The sequence below is a fragment of the Rhineura floridana genome, chromosome 8, assembly GCF_030035675.1.
Source record: "Rhineura floridana isolate rRhiFlo1 chromosome 8, rRhiFlo1.hap2, whole genome shotgun sequence".
Classification (NCBI taxonomy): domain Eukaryota; kingdom Metazoa; phylum Chordata; class Lepidosauria; order Squamata; family Rhineuridae; genus Rhineura; species Rhineura floridana.
In genome coordinates this window covers 112,117,667-112,136,798 of record NC_084487.1, presented here as the reverse complement: position 1 = coordinate 112,136,798, position 19,132 = coordinate 112,117,667, and the positions used below count along the sequence as shown (strand labels likewise).

The window sequence follows — 19,132 nt, the reverse complement described above, 5'->3', positions numbered from 1 at the left end:
AGAATCATGCCACTTTAAGCTGTTTTGCAACTGTTTATACTTGTTTTTATGGTTATTGGATTTTAAAGGGATTTATTTCTTGTTGTGAGCTGCCTTGGTTTCCAATCCCTACCTCTACCTCACAGGGTTGTTTGGAAGACTCCACATACATGCACACACTGGAGATGTAAAAATGCATAGACCCCATATAATAGATAATTGTCAAAATCAGTTGGTCATTGCAGAACATTTTTTAAAGATAAAAATCTGTATTAGTTTCCTAAATAACAAAAGCAGTGATACCTATGTAAGCCCTGCCTAATTGCTTTAAAAATAGGATTGAGGAGGAGGAGAAAGATTTACAACACAAAGACAATTCTTTGCTATGTTCACTCAAATGTCCCATTAATTTACAGCACAATCCTAATGATGTCTACTCAAAAGTAAGTCCTATTGAATTCAATGCGGTTTACTGCGGGTATGTGGGATTAGCATTGCAGCTTTGCTCCCAGAAAATCAAGTATTGGATTAAAGCTTAATATGGGGGAGGTTTTCAAAACGCTGCCATCCTCAACAGCCCAGGAAAATTTAAACTTGTTTGACTCCTGCACACAAGAGAAAAAAAAGACTGAAATCTGTATATTTACTCAATTTATGAACTTTTCAGATAAAGAGAAAAAAACAACAGTTTCTATCTTTGCAATGGGTTCTAGGTACTGCTGGGAGGCCAAGAAATCCCTTGTCAATCACAACCCTGACTTCACTTATTGGCTACAAACCTAAAAGGGAGGGGTTAGAGCAGCCAGCTAAGATATCATTTCACAGAAGTTGCAGGGCAGCGGCTGACGTTTTGGTGTATATCATGTGAACCAGACCACCTAGAAACTTAATTTTTTTTTAAATCAAAGCTGAGAGTCCAGAGATTAAGGTGACCCACCCAGAGACCCAGAGAGGACTCCAAAAATCTGTAGTCTCCGGGTGAAAACTGGATACCTGACAACCCTATTAGAGTTCATTCTATTTAACTCTTGCTATTATCTTGCTGTAAATTCTTGTTATTTAAATGCTGCTCTCCTTCTTCCAGTGTGTTGCAGTAACCAAAGGATAAAGAGAATGGTAAAATGGATTAGGAAAGCAAACAGAAATCATTCAGAAACTATATCTGTGGCCCATAGAAATCCACAAAACACTTGAATCTTGAATTCTGTGAGCATACAGAAACACACTGCCACGCCTTTGTGTTTTTATTTTCACCTGGTCTGTGACATTAATTCCGGAAATATTAATATAAGCCAATGAAGACATCAGTATTAAAGTCTCAATTCCAGCATCAGTCACAGCTTGGCAATAACGGAGATTTAGATAAATCAGGTTTGGGCACCTAAAAAACCAACAACAATAAATTTTGTTATTTCTCTTCTTATTATGCCATACTTGTGCAACGTTTGGCTTAGGACACCTCCAAAATCACAACTAATTAAACTGAACTAGAAGTATCAGACAATCTGAAATGGAGCATCATTCATTTGCTCTCTGTATAATTTTGATAATCCTTGAAATATTAAAAAAATGACTTATTGGGCATTTCAGCATAAAGTTATATGGTAGCCCGACTCACTGTTCCTCTTCTGAATTTTAAAAAACAGCATGTAAAATATTTTTTCAATCTTTTTTCATTTCCTCTTTTGACGTTTTTGTACATATCAGGCATTCTCAGCATCTAAATAAAATATGGGACATTTGCATCAGCAAATTAACTTAAGGAGACCAGTAAGCACATCTTTTTTTGACAAATGGAAATTATATATTGTTCAGAACGCACATATATTGATTATGAAAAGCTACTTCAAGTGTTTCCAAGAGCTTGCTTGTACCCAGTGGAATTTTTACTTTCCCCCTTTTAATAGGAACCCCCTCCCCATGTCATTTTAACTGTTTGGGGATGTTCCCACATTTTCACAAGTGGTTTGTCATGTGTATCCAAGGAACACAAGCACAAACCCTAACTGGTACATGGAATCTGTGCAGTTCTTTCTATCCTAGCCCAAACGATACCATGGTACTTTGACTTTTACAGTTATCTGTACAAGAATATAGATACACGCACACATCCATCCATCTGATAACCATCAATAAATAATCTATAGCTATTATAGAGGAAAATAATTTTAAAATAATTTTCTAAATAATTTCAGACTATCAGGAATTCTGTACATTGAACCCAATAGTCACAACTTAGTCACAATTAGTATGTGCTGTATTATGCTCAGAAAAGTAAACTGTGCTTGATATGGGCAACAGGACTAGTTTAATGAGAATTTCAAAGCAACATTCTGTTAAGCTTCTGTTATGTATTAAGAAACAAATAATATATTGTAGTATGGTACCTTTGTGCTATTTTTATGAGAGCACTGTCAGTAACATAGGAACAATTAGCCAAGATGAGTTCTCGTATCTTTGAGCCTGAAGCACCGTCAACAAAAGATTTTATTCCTGCATCACTAATTCTAAAACACAAATAGAAAATAATTTCTCTGATATGTCTTAATCCCAATAACATACTAAAAACTAGCATCTGAATGCAAGATCATAGATAACTAAAATATGTCGCAGCCAATATTCATTCATGTATCTCTTTCTAAAATGGATGCTACCATGCCAGTTTTCATGAAAGTTTTCAGGCCTACAAACTAAAACTGAGATTAGTTGGAAACCAGCTTCCATCGAGTAACTAGATTGTACCAGCCTGATGTAACCATGTTTGTTGAGAAGTATGTCCTATTAAAATGAAATGGACCTAATTCCAAGGAACTGTGTTTAGGATTGCAGCAAAAAAACAGTGGATGAGATCCAAGGCAGTGCAAACAGGCATCTGCTAATTCAACAGGGCTTCTCTCTCCTCTCCTCCCCCCTGCAGTCCCCTACATTCCTCCAAATCTGATCCAGATGGTTAGAGGCATGTGGGAAGTTGAAAGGGAGAGAAGAGAAACCAGAAGTTCCATTGTGCAAGTGGATTTCCATTAGGGTTGCCAGGTCAGAAGCATCCCAAACCCTGAGATTTGAGGGGCGGGCCCTAGTGATGTCACAGAGGCGGGCTCGAGTGATGTCATGGAGGTGGGCCTGAGTGATGTCATTAAGCATGATACATTAAGCATCAATCACAGTTGCTTGGAGCATACAATTAAAAAAAATCTGATTGGAAACTAAAATAGAAATCTTAGCTAAAAGATGGAGCCTGGGTAGGGAACATTTAATCTAGCCTACTTGCTTTCAGCAAGAAGGATTTAAGTGCCTTCAGGCCAGGCCAGTCACCAGAAGGCCACTGTAGGGACAAAGGAGCCTAGTGTTGTGGACATGTTAGATGGGAGCATTGGGGAGTAAAGATGGATGCTCCTGAAGGCTACAATTCTAAACATACTTACTAACGGATTAAGCCCCATAGAATTTAACAGGACTGACTTCTGAGTAGATATAGTTCGGATTGTGCTGTTGGTAAACCTTGACTAGGAATCCTCTGCAAAGACATCCATCTCCAAGCAGGGTTGGCAACCCCCTGCCTGGAATGCCTTGCCCTTATCTTTTAACGTGGCTGCTCCAAACATCTTTACAGATTTAAAAGGTCTGAGAAATGAGTAAGAGTAAGAAGTATATTTTAAAATTGTTCTTTTCAATTCACTCTTGAACGCACATCATACCTAGGGCAGATCCACACCATTCATTTAAAGCACATTCAACACCCATTTGAAGCACATGAATCCCTCCACAGAATCATGGGAACTGCAGTTTGTTAAGAGTAGTGAGAACTATAACTGTGAGGGGGAAACAACACTTCCCAGGATTCTTTAGGGGAAGTCGTGCGCTTTAAATGCGAGTTGGATGTGCTTTACACATATTGTGTGAATCCACTTAATAAATTTTGCCTGCATGTAAATTGTTTTAATTAATTTTTCAAAATGGAAATGAGCTATAAACTGTAGTGGGTGACCATGGGCTACTCACCATCTCTCAGCTTATCTGCCCCTCAGGACGAAAACAATGGAGAACCATGACCACCCCAAGGCATACTTAAAATGTAGAGGAAGTATTGTACAACCATCGTGTGAAATCGGATACTTAGTGGGACACAGTATGACAAAATATTTATATAAGTATGACTATCAAATATGTTCATTATTTACACAACCTGTAAATATATTTATAGTGCAATCCTATGTTTGCTTACTCAGAAGCAAGTCCCAATGTATTCAATGGGGTTTACTCACCCAGGAAAAACTGTACCCTCAAGTGATAAGGAACTTGTTCTTTTAACAAACCTTTTAAGGTGAGACTTTATCCCAGTCTGTGTCTGTGTTGGAATTGCTTTTTAATATGTTTTTAAACCTTTTCTTTTTTAAAAAAAAGTTTTTAAAGCTTTTAAAAATGTTTTTAAAGATGTTTTGTTTTAATATATTTTAAAGTCTGTTTTTATGATTTTTAAAGTGTTTTTAGCGCTTTTGTTTGCCGCCCTGGGCTCCTACTGGGAGGAAGGGCGGGATATAAATCAAATAATAAATAAAAATAAATAAATAAACGTTATTCACAGAACCCAAAATTTGGAATCATGCCACTTTAAGCTGTTTTGCAACTGTTTATACTTGTTTTATGGTATTGGTTTTTAAAGGGATTTATTTCTTATTGTGAGCTGCCTTGGTTTCCAATCGCCAACCCTACCTCACAGGGTTGTTGGAAAGGCTCCACACACACACACACATACATTTGCAGGTGTAAAAATACACCCCATATAATAGTTTATTGTCAAACCAGTTGGTCATTGAGGAACATTTTTTTAAAAAATCAGTATTAGTTTCCTACATAATAAAAACTGTGATACCTAGGTAAACCCTGCCTAATTGCTTTAAAAATAGGATTGGGCGGAGAGAGATTTACAACACAAACACAAGTCTGTGCTATGTTTACTCAAAAGTCCCATTAATTTACAGCACAGTCCTAACCATGTCTACTCAAAAGTAAGTCCTAATGGAGTTCAATGGGGTTTACTCCAGGTACACGGAAAGCAAGTATTGGATTAAATACTTTCATATTTCATAGCCCAGGATCTGACTCTTACACACAAGAGGGAAAAAAAACTTTAAGCCGTATTACTTATGTAAACTGCAAAATCTCAAAGCCACCATTTTCTGATGTTAAAATTAAGCCTAGGCATGCCTGGATCAACAAGACACAACCCTGGCTTCATTTATTGGCTACAATCCTGAAAGGGCGGGGTTAGAGCCAGAGCTTGGAAAAGTTACTTTTTTAAACTACAACTCCCATCAGCCCTGTCATGAAATTGCAACATTGGTTCAAACTGGTTTAGAATGAATTGTGTAAAATGGCTCAGATGCAGAGAATTGTGGGGATTTCATCTGGGAGGAGATGGGCCTCCGTGGAAAACTTTTAGGTTTTGTTTCTCAGCTGCAACTAATTAGGAGGCCTGAATAGCAGCACCTGGTTATCTGTTATCTGGTGAGAGCCTGGTACTCAAGGTCACACGGGCCTAAGAAGGTTAAGATCAGGGAGGCAGGGAGGCAGCCAAGGCATGAAAAGTGAAGAAGCTTCAGGAATATTACTTCATTGGTAAGCCCCCTGATTGGCTGAATCATTATGAACTGTTGCTGGGTTTTTTTCCTTAAGTATAGGGGATGAGACCTATAGCTGTTGTTCCTCTGGATGTTCCTCTGGATGTTCCTCTGGATGTTCCTCTGGATGTTCCTCTGGATGTTCCCTTGGATACCATGTGGGGTTCCACTGCTTTTTACTATCCTGATGTTATCTCTTTGAGGAGAGATGGGATTTGCAACAACTACCTCTTCAGTAAGTAGAATAGGCTGGTTAGTTTGTTATTTTTCTGTTGTGTCTGAACTCTCTTATGTTTGACCTGAACTCCTGGCTGGGTGTGGTTTTGAGGAATTGTTTTGCTGCTGTTAATTTTGCACTTATATTTTATTAATAAAGCTACTTCTTATTACCTTTGTGTGTTCATTGAGTGAGACCAATTTGGTTCTGAATCCAGCACCTTGACCACTGACCAAATTACCACTAGTGTGTGTTTTGGTTTTACCAGAGGCTTCTGGACAAGGAGTGCCTGTCTGGCTCTTGTCTTTAGGAATCCTTGGTTAACCTATATCTGGGCTCTGGGTTTCCCCTAACTCAGAGTAGAACCAGTTGAAGGGGTGGTGGTAGCCTATCATCTACCTTGCAGAGTTGGTGTTTGTTTGCACAGCCTTGGCAAGGAGGGATATTGGGTTCCAGATCAATTGCCCAGGGTGGGGAATTGGGTCTGAAGCATGTACTTGACCCCCCAGCCAGCATGGCCACTGGATTGGGCTGATGGGAGTTGTAGTTAGAGCTGTTATAAAGAGCTGTAAAACAGATTTAACAGTCGTGCGGGGGGTTGACGTTTTGGTGTATATCTTGGGAATCAGACCAGCTAGAAACTTAATTTTTTTTTAAATTGAAGCTGAGAGTCTGGAGATTAAGGGATGCTAGCCAGAGTACCGAAGGGGACCCCCAAAAACCAAAGACTCTGCCCAAAAACTGGAGACCTGGTAACCTTAATTTCCATTGTGCACACAAGCAGACATTACTGGATGTCACCCAGTAATATTAAAATAATAAACTAAAATGTAATTAAATAATAGTTTCAAACATTTGAATTGAATCTTGAAATCATTTATTGAACAGTATTCCACTAACTTCAGTAGGACTACAGATGAATAAGTGGTTCAAGAGTTAGGCCTGCATTTACCTATACTTTCTCACTCAATGGTTTTATAAGGGCTTTACTAGAGTGGCCCTGTAATGCATGTAAGTGGTAGATCCCCAGTCTAGCTGCCTCTGCCATGTCCCATCTAGGGTTGCCAGGTCTCTGTTTTTTGCCTAGAGACTCCAGTTTGTGGGGGGTCCTCTCCAGGTCTCCGGCTGTGTCACAATCTTTGGACTCTTAGCTTTCTTTTTTTAAAAAAAGTTTCTAGGTGGTATGGTTCAAAAGATATAAACCAAAATATCAGCCACCGCCCCCCTGCAACTTCAGTTAGTACTGGCTGCTCTAACCCCTGCCGTTTCAGTTTTTTAGCCAATAAGTGAAGTCAGGGTAAAGATGACAAAAATTTGTTGACCCCCAGGCAATAGCTAAACCCACAGTTTCCTTTTCCTGCTTGTCTCACATCAGGAATTCAGTAAATATATAGCTTTCAGCACCATAAAGAGTACTTTCTCTGTACAGGACTGGGACTTTCTTCTGAGTAAACATGCATAGGATTGCTCTACAACAGAAGATCACAGCAGGATCTTGGTAGACATAAAAATGTACATGCAGGGTTTTTTTAATTACTTGCAAAAATGGCATATTATACGTTTAATCTTTCAAATCAGTTTTGAACCAAAGTTGTAAAAAGTGTACATGCTGCAGTATTATACTTCTCTAATTAAGGAGTCAAAAAAGTTTAAATTTGACTGGACTGTTGAAGAGGGCAGTTTGTCGTATTCATAACCTGTTTTGAAAACCTTCTCAGTATGAAGCTTTTCTGGGAGTAAAGCTGCAATGCTAATTCCACATACCTGGGAGTTAACCCCATTCAATTCAGTAGGACTTACTTTTGAGTAGACATGTTTAGGATTGTGCTGAAAATCAGTGAGACTTTTGAGTGAACATAGAAAAGGGTTGTGTTTAGGGTTGCCAGGTTCTTGGCCTGAGACTGATCCTGTATCTTTAGGAGAAGAGAAAGTCAGCCAAGTTCAGGTGTTCTTGCAACTCTATAATGGGAAAAACCACAAGGTGGAATTCTCCCTTCCCCCTGCACAACTTTTAAAGATACAGAAGACCTTTTGGTTGCCAGGCTCAGCCTCCAAGAGGTCTTCTGTATCTTTAAAAGTTTGAAAGAGGAAAGACGCAAGGGCCACAGTGATTCCAAAATTTATGTACTTTATTTAAAACATCCATATACCAGTTTATTGTAAAAAAAACCCTCAAAGCGGCTTATAGAAGGAATTAAAACAATAAAATTATTGACAAAAACAGTTAAACACAGGTATTTAAAAACATTCAAAATAATAAACCCAACAATGAGTAAAAAAAAAATGGATAAAAAACATAATAGCTTCTCCTTGTCTGGGTAGACTTGCCTAAACAAAAATGTTTTTAACAGGTGCCAAAATGAGTACAATGAAAGCACCTGCCTAATGTAAATAGGTAGGGAGTTCCAAAGCGTAGGTACTGCCACACTAAAGGATTGATTTCTTCCAAGAGCAGAACAAATACTATGTGGAACCCGTAACATGAAAAGCACACCCTGAACTTGGCTTGGTAGCAAATTGGCAACCAGTGCAAATTTCAGAGCAGAAGTATTATGTGCTGATAGGGTCTCACTCATGTCAGCAATTGTGCCACAGCAAGTGCCGTAGCATTCTGCACTAATTGCAGTCCCTGGGTCAGGTGGTGCTGCATGGGATTTCTGTGGCCTTGGTTGACCGCTGCCAGGACTTTTTTAGTTTTGGTTAGGAACCCTGATTGGTTGTGGGATGCTGAGTTTTCTGTATTACTCACAGGAATCTTGTTGTGGTTGGTATGGTATTGCATTTAGGAAATCATCACTGTCTTTTTCTTTTTCTATTTGCATTTCATTTACCTTTAACCTGGGCTTCCTGCTGGGAGGAAGGGCAGGATATAAATCAAATAATAAATAAATAATATAAACCTCATTCCCTTACATCCATAGAAGCAACAACAATGGTTCCATGTGCTCAGCTCAACCCCCTTAAACCCACTGATGATGCACTTTGTTATTTGCATGATGGTTTGTTTCTTGCCCAATGGTGGTAAAAGAGAATTCATATATTATTTATTATTTATTGGGAAGTGTGGCTTCAGTTGCTGTTGTTCCCAATCTACTGCCTGTGAAGATAGACCATACCATATGTGTTTTCTGTCAATTATTACTCAATGGAATTGGGTTGGCTGTCAAATTGAGTTTATAGCAGCCCACAGAGTAGGCAGGAAAGAGGAGAGAATCTTCTTAACTGTTACTCATTTCTCAGACCTCTCTCTGCAGTAAAGGGTGAAGTCTGTAAAGAAGTTTGGAGCAGCCACATTAAAAGGCAGACAGGGCATTCCAGGCAGGGGACTGCCAACCCTGCTTTGATCTGGATATCGTTGTAAAGGATCCCTAGTCAAGCCTTACCAACAGCACAATATCTACTCAGATACGTTGGTCCTGTTGAGTTTTATGGGTCTTAGTCGCTCAGTAAGTGTGTTTAGAATTGCAGTCTTCAGGGGCATCCACCTTTACTCTTGAGTGCTCCCATCTAACATCTCCACAACACTAGGCTTTCTTCTTACAACGGCCCTCTGGTGACTGGGCTGGCCTGAAGGCTCTTAAACCCTTCTTGCCAGAAGCAAGTAGGCTAGATTAAATGTTCCTTAACCAGCTAAGCAGGTGAGAAGGAATGATCCCTTCACCTCAGCTGGACCTGGAAACACCCTCATTTAGCTAAGATTTCTGTCTTAATTTCCAATCAGAGAATTTTTTTGTTTGAGTAGTAGGCTCCAAGCAACTGTGGTTGATGCTTAATGTATCATGCTTAATGACATCACTATATCACTAGGGCCCGCCCACCCCTATGATATCACTAGGGCACACCCCCATGATATCACTAGGGCACGCTCCTGAAATCTCAGGGTTTGGGATGCTTCTGACCTGGCAACCCTAGTTCCATCTCAATTTACATTTTATCACTCAGAATTGCTGCACTACATCTTATGAAGGAAGATGTTGATATTCCCCATTCCACTAATACAATATGCTGGTTGGTCTGGCATATTGTAATGTTACATTGGTGCAGAGTCCTTTTGTTTGTTCTGTATGCTTACTTGCAGCAATGGCGGTCATATATTTATGTTGTAAGAGTATCTTATTTGCTTGGTGGCTATAAGACTTATAAACTTACGATACTAATAATTATGTTAAAATGAATAGTCCACAGTAATTTGAATGTAACTGAGTACCTCATGCAGTCTGATAAATTCAGTACAACAATATCATTCAGTGGTGCAATCATCTTGAGACTCGCATCTGTTATCTTCTGGCAGTCAGCCACACAGATACGTTTCATATGAGGCCAGAATGTACTCATCAATTTGAAACTTAGGTCAGTAATCCGATTACTCCCTATAGAAACAACAAACAATAATTGGGTTACATTAGGCCAGAAGTCAATAATTGTTTAAGTCACCAAACACTGTTAACTGCTACTTATGTCCAAGAACTAACACTATATGTTACAAAGGTAGTTTATTTGAGTATTTTGCAGGAAATACTATAACAACAACACACCACCACTAACCTTCTATCTTCATCTTTGCAAGTTTACATTCAGCAAGTGCTTTCAAAGCCGTATCAGAAACATGTGGAGACTCATTAAATTCAACAGACACAATCTGATGGCATTTTTCAGCTAAAGCCTTTAAGAGAAAATAAATAAAACTTTCAAATGCATTGTACTTTATATGAAAAAAATACAATTTACAATAGTAAATGCTGGATTTTCTATCTTCACATATCCAATTGAACACTAATAACTTGAAGTATAACGAGTGCACATCAATTCCTATATTATTAGTAGCTAGTGTTAGTCTGTTGCAGCAAAACTAAAAATCCCTCTGTAGAAACATAATAAATATTTGATAAAAATGACACACAGCTTAGACTTTTTGTTCTTATACAGCATTACAGAGAGCTTAACAATCTAATTAAAATGCATAGGATTATAGACAAATTCCACTGAACTCAGCTTTTAAGCAAAGATGTACAGGGTTATTAGCTGTGACTAGAGACGAGGGAGAAATTATGTTCATGTTTAAAGCTGAAGCTATAAAATTTGCACTTTTCAAAATAAGGTGAGAACTAAAACAAAGCTATCCTTCAAAATTTGTACTTTTTTGAATTTTGCGATGGAGCTGTCCTTTACAATAATGCGCATGTTAGGAGAAAGTATGCATAAAAATGAATATATTACTGAAAATAACATACAGAAGTACATTATATAATGCTTGCATAAATGTGTATATTAATCAAAACTTCATACAGTGCAGCCTTATCTCTTCTCAGACATCCTGTTTAAAGTGGAGCACTTTTTTACATCTGGTCCCCAGCTAGATGCAATAGGGGTGGGTCAGAGATTTCAGAGAGTAAACCTCTATGCCCCTTCCCATTCATGGCATCTACTGCTTGGCAAAAAAGAAGGGAATGGTGCAACTTCTCTCTGAGAAGGAAAATTGGTCTCTATCCGTCTTCACTGCACAGCACATTGTATTGGAAGGAGGAGGGACCTTTCCCCCTGATGCTTCTTTTCTTTGCACATGGTGGATGCAGAGCCTTTATGGGCCTGCCCATTCAAGAATGACTAGTGCTATTCCACCAGTAAGAAGCCATCATGGCTTGCAATATTTTTAAAAAAATCTGCTTGGCAACAAAACCAAGTTGGTACATTTTTTTCCCTGGAATATATTTTGTTTTGCTATAGAGTACTATAAATTAATACCATATTTTTTTGTATCTGGAGATCAGCAGAAGATATTTTCTATGGAACAAATTTCTTATATATGAAAATTTGGGGTCACTTTCTTACTTGAATACATCTGTCTGTTAGAGTGGGCATTTCATTAATTGCCAGGTGCTGGATACCACTGCAGCTGTCTGCAATATTCCTGAAGCCTTCCACAGAGATCTGATTTTTAAAAACAAAATACTTTTGTAGAAAACATGAGTTGTATTTCAATATTGCTAATAAAGATTAACATCTCAATTATGAGAGAATTATATGTTAATTTCAAACTAGTAAAAGAAAATTACAAAATATATTATATTGAATAAAATATTTGTTTCAAGTGAGTCTATGAGAAAACTGTCTTTCTAAAAAGTCTGACTTCAGTTTCACAAATATTTCTCACCCATACATAAATATTGGGTGTGTCTGCACATGTCAAATACGTTTTTCCATATAAATATTAATTTTGGAAAGTTAATCCTATATACAGCAGTGCCTTAATGAATGCATGCTATTTCTGGTTATGAAGCCAAGGAAAATTAATAAAAATGTAATGTTCAAATGAAGCCTATATTACATAAGCAGCTGCTATAGATAATATCCTTCTATGTTCTCTGCTAAGGGCTGGTTCAGATACAACAGAAAACTATGGTTTGGAGTTAATGTAAGTGGATCTTGGGACTGCATGGTCCTTTCCCTCATGCTCCCTGCCTTCCAATTTCATGGCAAGGCATAGTTTGCAGTTAACTGGGGAATGTTTGGTCATCCAGATGCTGCTGGATTACAACTCCAATCATCCATTGACCATGTTGGCTGGGGCTGACGGAATTGGAGTCCAATAATATCTGGAAGTCCACAGGTTTCCCATCCCTCATTTACATAAATCATAGTTTGTCTAGAAAGAAAGAAATCACTGGAAACAACAGTTTGGCTATGATGTGGGGCAAATTATGGTTTGGCATGAAACCCGAAGGCAGGGTGGGTTTGAGGGGAGACAGAAGCACATAAGTCTAAAGCTCATTCTTGGATATCTGAACCTAGGTTATTTCTGACCCAAGCATGGCTAGGAAATCTTACATGTTGGGACTCCCACTGTGGAGGCAGCACCAAGCTTGGTCATTGTGCCTCCAAAATCAAAAAGAGGGTACATTGTTCTTATGCAGTGCTGGTTTAGCACCATCATCATCATCATCTTCATCTTCATCATCATATCCTGTCCTTCCTCCCTAAAGGAACCCAGGGAGGCAACACAAAAACTAAAAACACTCTAAAGCATCTTAAGACTTTAAAGCACATAAAAACAAATCATCTTTAATAACATCTTTAAAAAAAAAAAACTTTAAAACATCTAAAAAAGTAATTCCAACACAGACACAGACTGGGATAAGGTCTCTACTTAAATGGTTTGTTGAAAGAGGAAAGTCTTCAGTAGGCACTGAAAAGATAACAGAGATGGTGCCTGTCTAATATTAAAGGGGAGGGAATTCCAAAGTGCAGGTGCCACAACACTAAAGGTCATCTTCCAATGTTGTGTGCATGGACCTCCTGATAAGATGGTATCTGCAGGAGGCCCTCACCTGCAGAACACAGTCATTGACCTATGTCCCTGCTTTCTAAGACTGTGGTTTCTTCCAAGCCAACCATAAGCAGTAAACCAAGAACAAATCTTGGCTTCTGCTCATGTTTTTTGGAGAGAAACAAACCATGAGCTCCAGTTTCAATGTAATGCTAAGCCAATGTTCTGGTCTGTTTCTTTCCCACTAAGGAAAAGGAGGAGCAGGGGTGGGCACAATTGAGCAGCATGCACTAGCATGCTGCTCATTTGTGGTAATTCATAGTTTATTTTTAACTATGGCTTACAGTGACATGTGAACCAAGCCACTATCTCAAAATAGACTATCAACAAACAACAACACCATTACCAATTTCTCTATAATAGACTTCAGATTCTCTATATCAGCCTTTCCCCACCAGTGGGCCTCCAGATGTTGTTGGACCACAACTCCCATCAGCCTCAGCCAGCATTGCCAATGGTCAGGAAAGATGGGAATTGTGGTCCAACAACATCTGGAGGCACACTGGTTGGGAAAGGCTGCTCTATATAGTAAGTAGTTTGTGATTATCTGGCTAGTTCCAAAACTAGCTCTACTGATCAAATAAAACAGCATGTAAGTCTTGGGGAAAGGTTGTGGCTCACTGCTCACGAGTCCTCTTTGAGAACTGTGGGATTCTGCTGTCATAAGAGATGCCAGAAGAATGTATAGTCATCATAGTCAAAAAAGATCCTTAATGCTATCATTGTGATATTATTGATGCAACTTATAGAAACTGTAGTTTCACCTTGTAAAAGTTTATTTTCTTATCATGGTTATGGTTTCTGGATTTAATTAATATCTACAACTCATTTTTGCAAGGAAGGGGGTTTCTGGGGGGGAGGGGCAGCTGAATGTTCTCTCTGCTTCCACCCACCTAGTTATTCATGAATAATAAAGCATGGCATAGCATATTCATCTTATTATTTCACTAATAATTTGTGGTTTTTAATTGTGCAGTATCACAAAAGCTTCCATATCATTTTGCTTTATTGTGCTGAATTCACATTGCATATAAAATGTCTTAGAAACACAAATTTGCGCTTTATGGACTATTAACAATAAGCTAGTCTGCTTCCATAAAAAGTTTGCCTTAGGTAACACATTCTCTCTTAGCTCTGCTCTCTCTGGGTTGCCTGAGTGATGCAAATTTACTGGAATTTAAGAACCACTGCCAAACTGAGAATTTATGAAATAAAGATAATGGATAATCTTTCATATGGTACAAGAGTTGGAAGCCAGTTCTTATGCCATTTTCTATCTTGGTACACAAGCTGTTCACAAGAGAACAGAAGGTCATGTGTACAGTTCTCAAGTGATGAACGCTCCTTGAGAAAGTACATTCAGATGGTATTAATTTAAACACTCTCTAGGCATTTCTAATTCATGCTGGGAAAAGATAACCAATCACTAAAGAAAAAGTCTTGAGAACTGCAACAAGTTCCTCAAACTATCAGTTCCCAATCTTTTTTTGTGATGCGAGATTAGAAATTCATTGGGGATTGGGGAAATCTGGAGCCATGTTTCTGATTTTATTCATCTTCACTTTTAAACTTCAACCATTTCCAGGAAGTTGACAAGAAAGTAGTTGAAAACACGATGATGATTTTCTGATAATTTGTACATTGTAATTATTACTTTTTTCCTGGCACAGAAAAAAAAGACCACTGTTCTAATCCGGAGATAAAGTCTTAATGGGTTACTTTTTTCATGACTAGAGACTGGGATATAGCTGTCAGCTAAAGAGAGAACTGGATTGGTCAAAATATTTACAAGCTTTCAACCAAGAGAGACCTTCATTTGCATATTTGCATAAGAGTCACCTTTAATACCAGAGGCCTTTGGATTCAGTTTTTCCTGGGTCCTAAGGAGAAAGCATTGGAGGGTTCTGTCAAATCCTACTTTCTCTCAAGCTCTCTGGGGATGCTACAAAAGCAATTTTGGTCAGCTAACATAACACTGCAAACTTCATTTCAAATATGTAATATAGCAGATGGAATTTGGCAGTTTGATTACCCTCTATAGCTAGAAAGGAAATGCTCAAAGCTCCTGGGACTTCCCAACCTATCCTGTTATTTTAGAAGGCACTGTCCTGATATTTACTGTTAACAACCACCCTTTAATTATTGTTCTTTGAGAATTGACAATATACTTACCTTATGTTATACATTTCTGTAGTTTTTTCTAAAGTAAACAAAATTAGCAGGCTATATCAACTCCCTGCCATGCATTTTATATCTTTCTAAAATCTGATCCAGAAGGTTGGGGGATCCCTTAGAATGGGAGGTTCAGGGGAAGGCAGAAATCCTTGCTCTGATGGAACATTCATGTACATTGGATGCAACCCAATATAACTGACACTTTCAATTTTTGTTTTTTCAACAGTAGATTCCTCTATTTTTCAAACTACTTTGAAGGAAAAAACGTCTTCACCCTATATCTCTAGTACTTGCAGACACTGTGCTCCAATGCCTTTGGGTGGGTGTGTTAATCGTTCCCCTCTCCACACCAACTCCCTCCTCCTCTCTTCTTTCATTTCATTTCCTGTGGGCTGAAGAGCAACTTATGGCTGCTCTGTCCTGTTCTGCAAGCCTTTTTTATGTTGCTGCAAACAGTGCCTCTATTTTCTCCCCGCACCCCAACTTGTGTGCAAAAGCATAACATTGCTCAAAGATTTGTATTTCAGCTCTATTGACCAGTGAAAATACAAATAATTGCACTTCCAGGTTGTTGTTTTAAATGAAACTAACTGGTAGAGCAAACTGAGCATGCTTGATTGATTGCCAGGTAACCAGAGGGAGTGGAAATGCTCAATTAGAGGGTGTGGTCATTAGGAAACTGCATGATTGATCCTTCCCCTCAGTTTGAATAAAAAACACAGTGTTTGCAGCCAGCATTGAGCCCTTACTGTGGATGGTGCAAATAGAAAACGGAGGTAAAAATAGTGTGTTTAGTATGAAGTAATGCCCCCATGTGGATAAGTCTTCAGATTAAGAACTCCTGCAAACCCTTTTGGCAGTGTTTCTCAACCGGTGTGCCTCCAGATGTTGTTGGACCACAATTCCCATCTTTCCTGACCATTGGCAATGCTGGCTGAGGCTGATGGGAGTTGTGGTCCAACAACATCTGGAGGCACACTGGTTGAGAAACACTGGGTTAGAGGCTTGGGGGAAAGGTTCAGAAAAGGGCAGCCAAAATGATTAAAGGGTTGGAGCAATTCCCCTAAGAGGCTTTGAGGCTTTTTAGTTTAGAAAAAAGGCAAATAAGGGGAGACATGATAGATGGAAAGATAGGGGCCTTGTGAGTGGGTGGTTCCCATGTCCTGGAGATAGGTCAGTTGCCTGTTGAAGTCCCTCTGAAGGAGCAGTATGGGGGTACTCCTTGATCCATCTCTGTCACTAGAGGCCCAAATGACCTTTGTGGCCAAGAATGCTTTTTCCCAGCTTCAGCTGGTACACCAGCTGAGATAGTTCCTGGACAGCCTGATCACAGTGGGCCATGCAATAGTAATATCAAGGCTTGATTACTGTAAAGCATTTTATGTGGGGCTGTGGTTGTTTCTGGCCTGGAAGTTTCAATTAGTGCAAAATGCACTAGCCAGACTGACCACAGAAGCAGATTACTGGCAATATGTTAATCTGCTGCTGAGAGAGCTGTACTGGTTGTCGATTTGCTACTGGGCCAGATTCAAGGTGTTTGCATTAATTCATAAACCCCTACACAACTTGGGCCCAAAGAACCTTAAGGACCGTCTGATTCCTTATGCTGTACCTCAGTAACTGAGATTCTCTGATAGGGTACTTCTGGTGGTTTCCCATGACAAGACCGAGCCTTTAGGGTGGCAGGCCCTGCCACGCGGAACTGCCCACCAGTAGAGGTTCAGTGGAAACCATACCTCCCTTCTTTCAGATGTCTTTTGAAAACTATATTTTTAGACAAGCCTTTGCAACATGAATTTTCTCTTTTTAACCAACCTGTATTTATTGATGTTTTATGGATGGTTTTTGCTGATTTTATTTTTATACATTGTATACCACCTTGATATGTTTGTATGATAGTGTGGATTATAAATATGTAAAGTAAACACATAAATAAATGTTAAATCATTCCTTCCTAGTTACCTAATCTGGGCATTTCATCACCCTGCTGCCTGGCTGGCTGAGTATCCTGCCAGCAATGAGACTGTCAGCAACAAATGCATGTTCCCTGACTTCTTTATATCAACATGTTTATGTTCTCAGTTCAATGAAGTTGTGTTTACAATCAGCAATGAGTATTATCCTGTTATTCTACCCCCTGGTTCACTGCAGGCCAATTAAGTTTGTTATACTAATAATGAGAGCCAGTGTGGCATAGTGGTTAGAGTGTTGGACTACGACCTGGGAGACCAGGGTTTGAATCCCCACACAGCCATGGAGCTCACTGGGTGACCTTGGGCCAGTCACTGCCTCTCAGCCTCAGAGGAAGGCAATGGTAAACCCCCTCTGAATACCGCTTACTATGAAAACCCTATTCATAGGGTCACCGCAAGTTGGGATCGACTTGAAGGCAGCCCACACACATACTAATAATATATATGGACCACTGTAGCCAAGCTATCCCTGTTCAAGAACAGACAGAGAGGGTAAAAACTGTTTATTCTGCTTCCAGTGCTAGCAGTAAAATACTTTCGATGACATAATATGTACATGCTTTTCCTATGTAGAGATTACCTCTATGGAGAAAAAGGACAAATATTAACTAGCCTTGAACTTCTGATGTGAATCTAGAGACACTGATTCAAGGGATCCCCATGTGGTGGCAGCTGTAAGAGGGAGAATACAATTACAGTGGGATGGACAGAATGGGTCTATACAAGGAGTATAGAGCTTAAACCTCTGTGAGGGCCATTGTTTCTTAGTTGATAAGAACTGTATTTCAGCTGCATTCATATGATGTACATTTTAATTTTACAACTATTATGATGGAATTATTCTCATTATAAGACAAATTAAAAGCCTGTGAAATTTCACAGAGGTTTGTATATGGTTCTGAAACAAGGGAAGCTTCTAGCCCTTCCCTCTACCATTACCATTACCTTTCCTCTATTTCCCTCACTTCAACCTTTCATCCAGCCTGCTCCTCCACTGCCTAACTTCTCCCACTCAACACTCCCCATTTCTCCCCCTTCCCATTTCACCAAATCTTCTGCATCCTGGTGACTATAACAGCTCTCTTTTAAGTTTTGTTTAGATTTGTTCTATTTGTATTTTGTTGGTTTACGGCAGCCTTTCCCAACTAGTGGGCCACCAGATGTTGTTGGACCACAATTCCCATCTTTCCTGACCATTGGCAATGCTGGCTGAGGCTGATGGGAGTTGTGGTCCAACAACATCTGGTGGCCCACTAGTTGGGAAAGGCTGGTTTATGGTATCTTGTTTCAGGGTAGAATAGAAATATGAACTAATAAATAAGAGGTACAGGCCCACTGTAAAAGCCTCAGGTGTAGACAGGAGACTAAGGAGTTCCAGATCCTACTCTCATCTCCCTTCTGTTCCAGAAATCTCTGAGGCCATTGCTTCAGACTCAACACAAATGCAAATTCTTCTTCCTCTCTCTGTGTGTGGAGAGGAAAGTGTTTGTTGTGCAAATTTCCATCCCAAGCCTCACATGACCTCAATCTTGTCCCTGCAGGGAAATGGAAAGGAATAACCTGCCACTGCTGGTGGGACAGAGGAGAAAAAAAGAATGGTATGGAATAAGTCCCTTTGTCCTAAACAGGGTGGTTGGAAGTTGGGAAAGAAAGTCAGAAGTTGGGCAACCCTCTGTCTTCTGCAGGAAATTCACCTACTTCCGTTCCTTGATTTACATCTTCTGGATGCTTATGTGGTAGTGGTGATAGTGGGAAGGGGTTGAATAAAGGGATGCCCAATCTCTGCAGTATCTCTTGCAGTTCTTTGCCAGTTACTTCTATATTTCAACCCCATGTTTGCAATGGT

At 39.3% G+C, this 19,132-nt stretch overlaps 2 protein-coding genes across 4 annotated transcripts in view; one reads left to right on the top strand and one right to left on the bottom strand.

The window, feature by feature from the left end:
- The window catches only part of FBXL13 (F-box and leucine rich repeat protein 13), a 177,871-nt gene that overhangs the window by 19,349 nt on the left and 139,390 nt on the right, over nt 1–19,132 (bottom strand). For both annotated transcript variants that reach the window (XM_061582083.1, XM_061582084.1), the window contains 5 exons: nt 11,644–11,742; nt 10,360–10,477; nt 10,022–10,184; nt 2,367–2,486; nt 1,234–1,360 (listed from right to left, as the gene is read on the bottom strand). In XM_061582083.1, the coding sequence (XP_061438067.1) occupies nt 1,234–1,360; nt 2,367–2,486; nt 10,022–10,184; nt 10,360–10,477; nt 11,644–11,742 (627 nt within the window). The remainder of the gene's footprint in view (nt 1–1,233; nt 1,361–2,366; nt 2,487–10,021; nt 10,185–10,359; nt 10,478–11,643; nt 11,743–19,132) is intronic.
- FAM185A (family with sequence similarity 185 member A) overlaps nt 1–19,132 on the top strand; it is a 104,663-nt gene that overhangs the window by 84,392 nt on the left and 1,139 nt on the right. The window contains exon 8 of one of the 2 annotated variants that reach the window (XM_061582089.1): nt 18,828–18,884. In XM_061582089.1, coding sequence (XP_061438073.1) covers nt 18,828–18,884 — 57 coding nt within the window. Of the gene's footprint in view, nt 1–17,271; nt 17,376–18,827; nt 18,885–19,132 lie in introns of those variants that run through there. The other variant, XM_061582094.1, reaches the window with a different exon arrangement.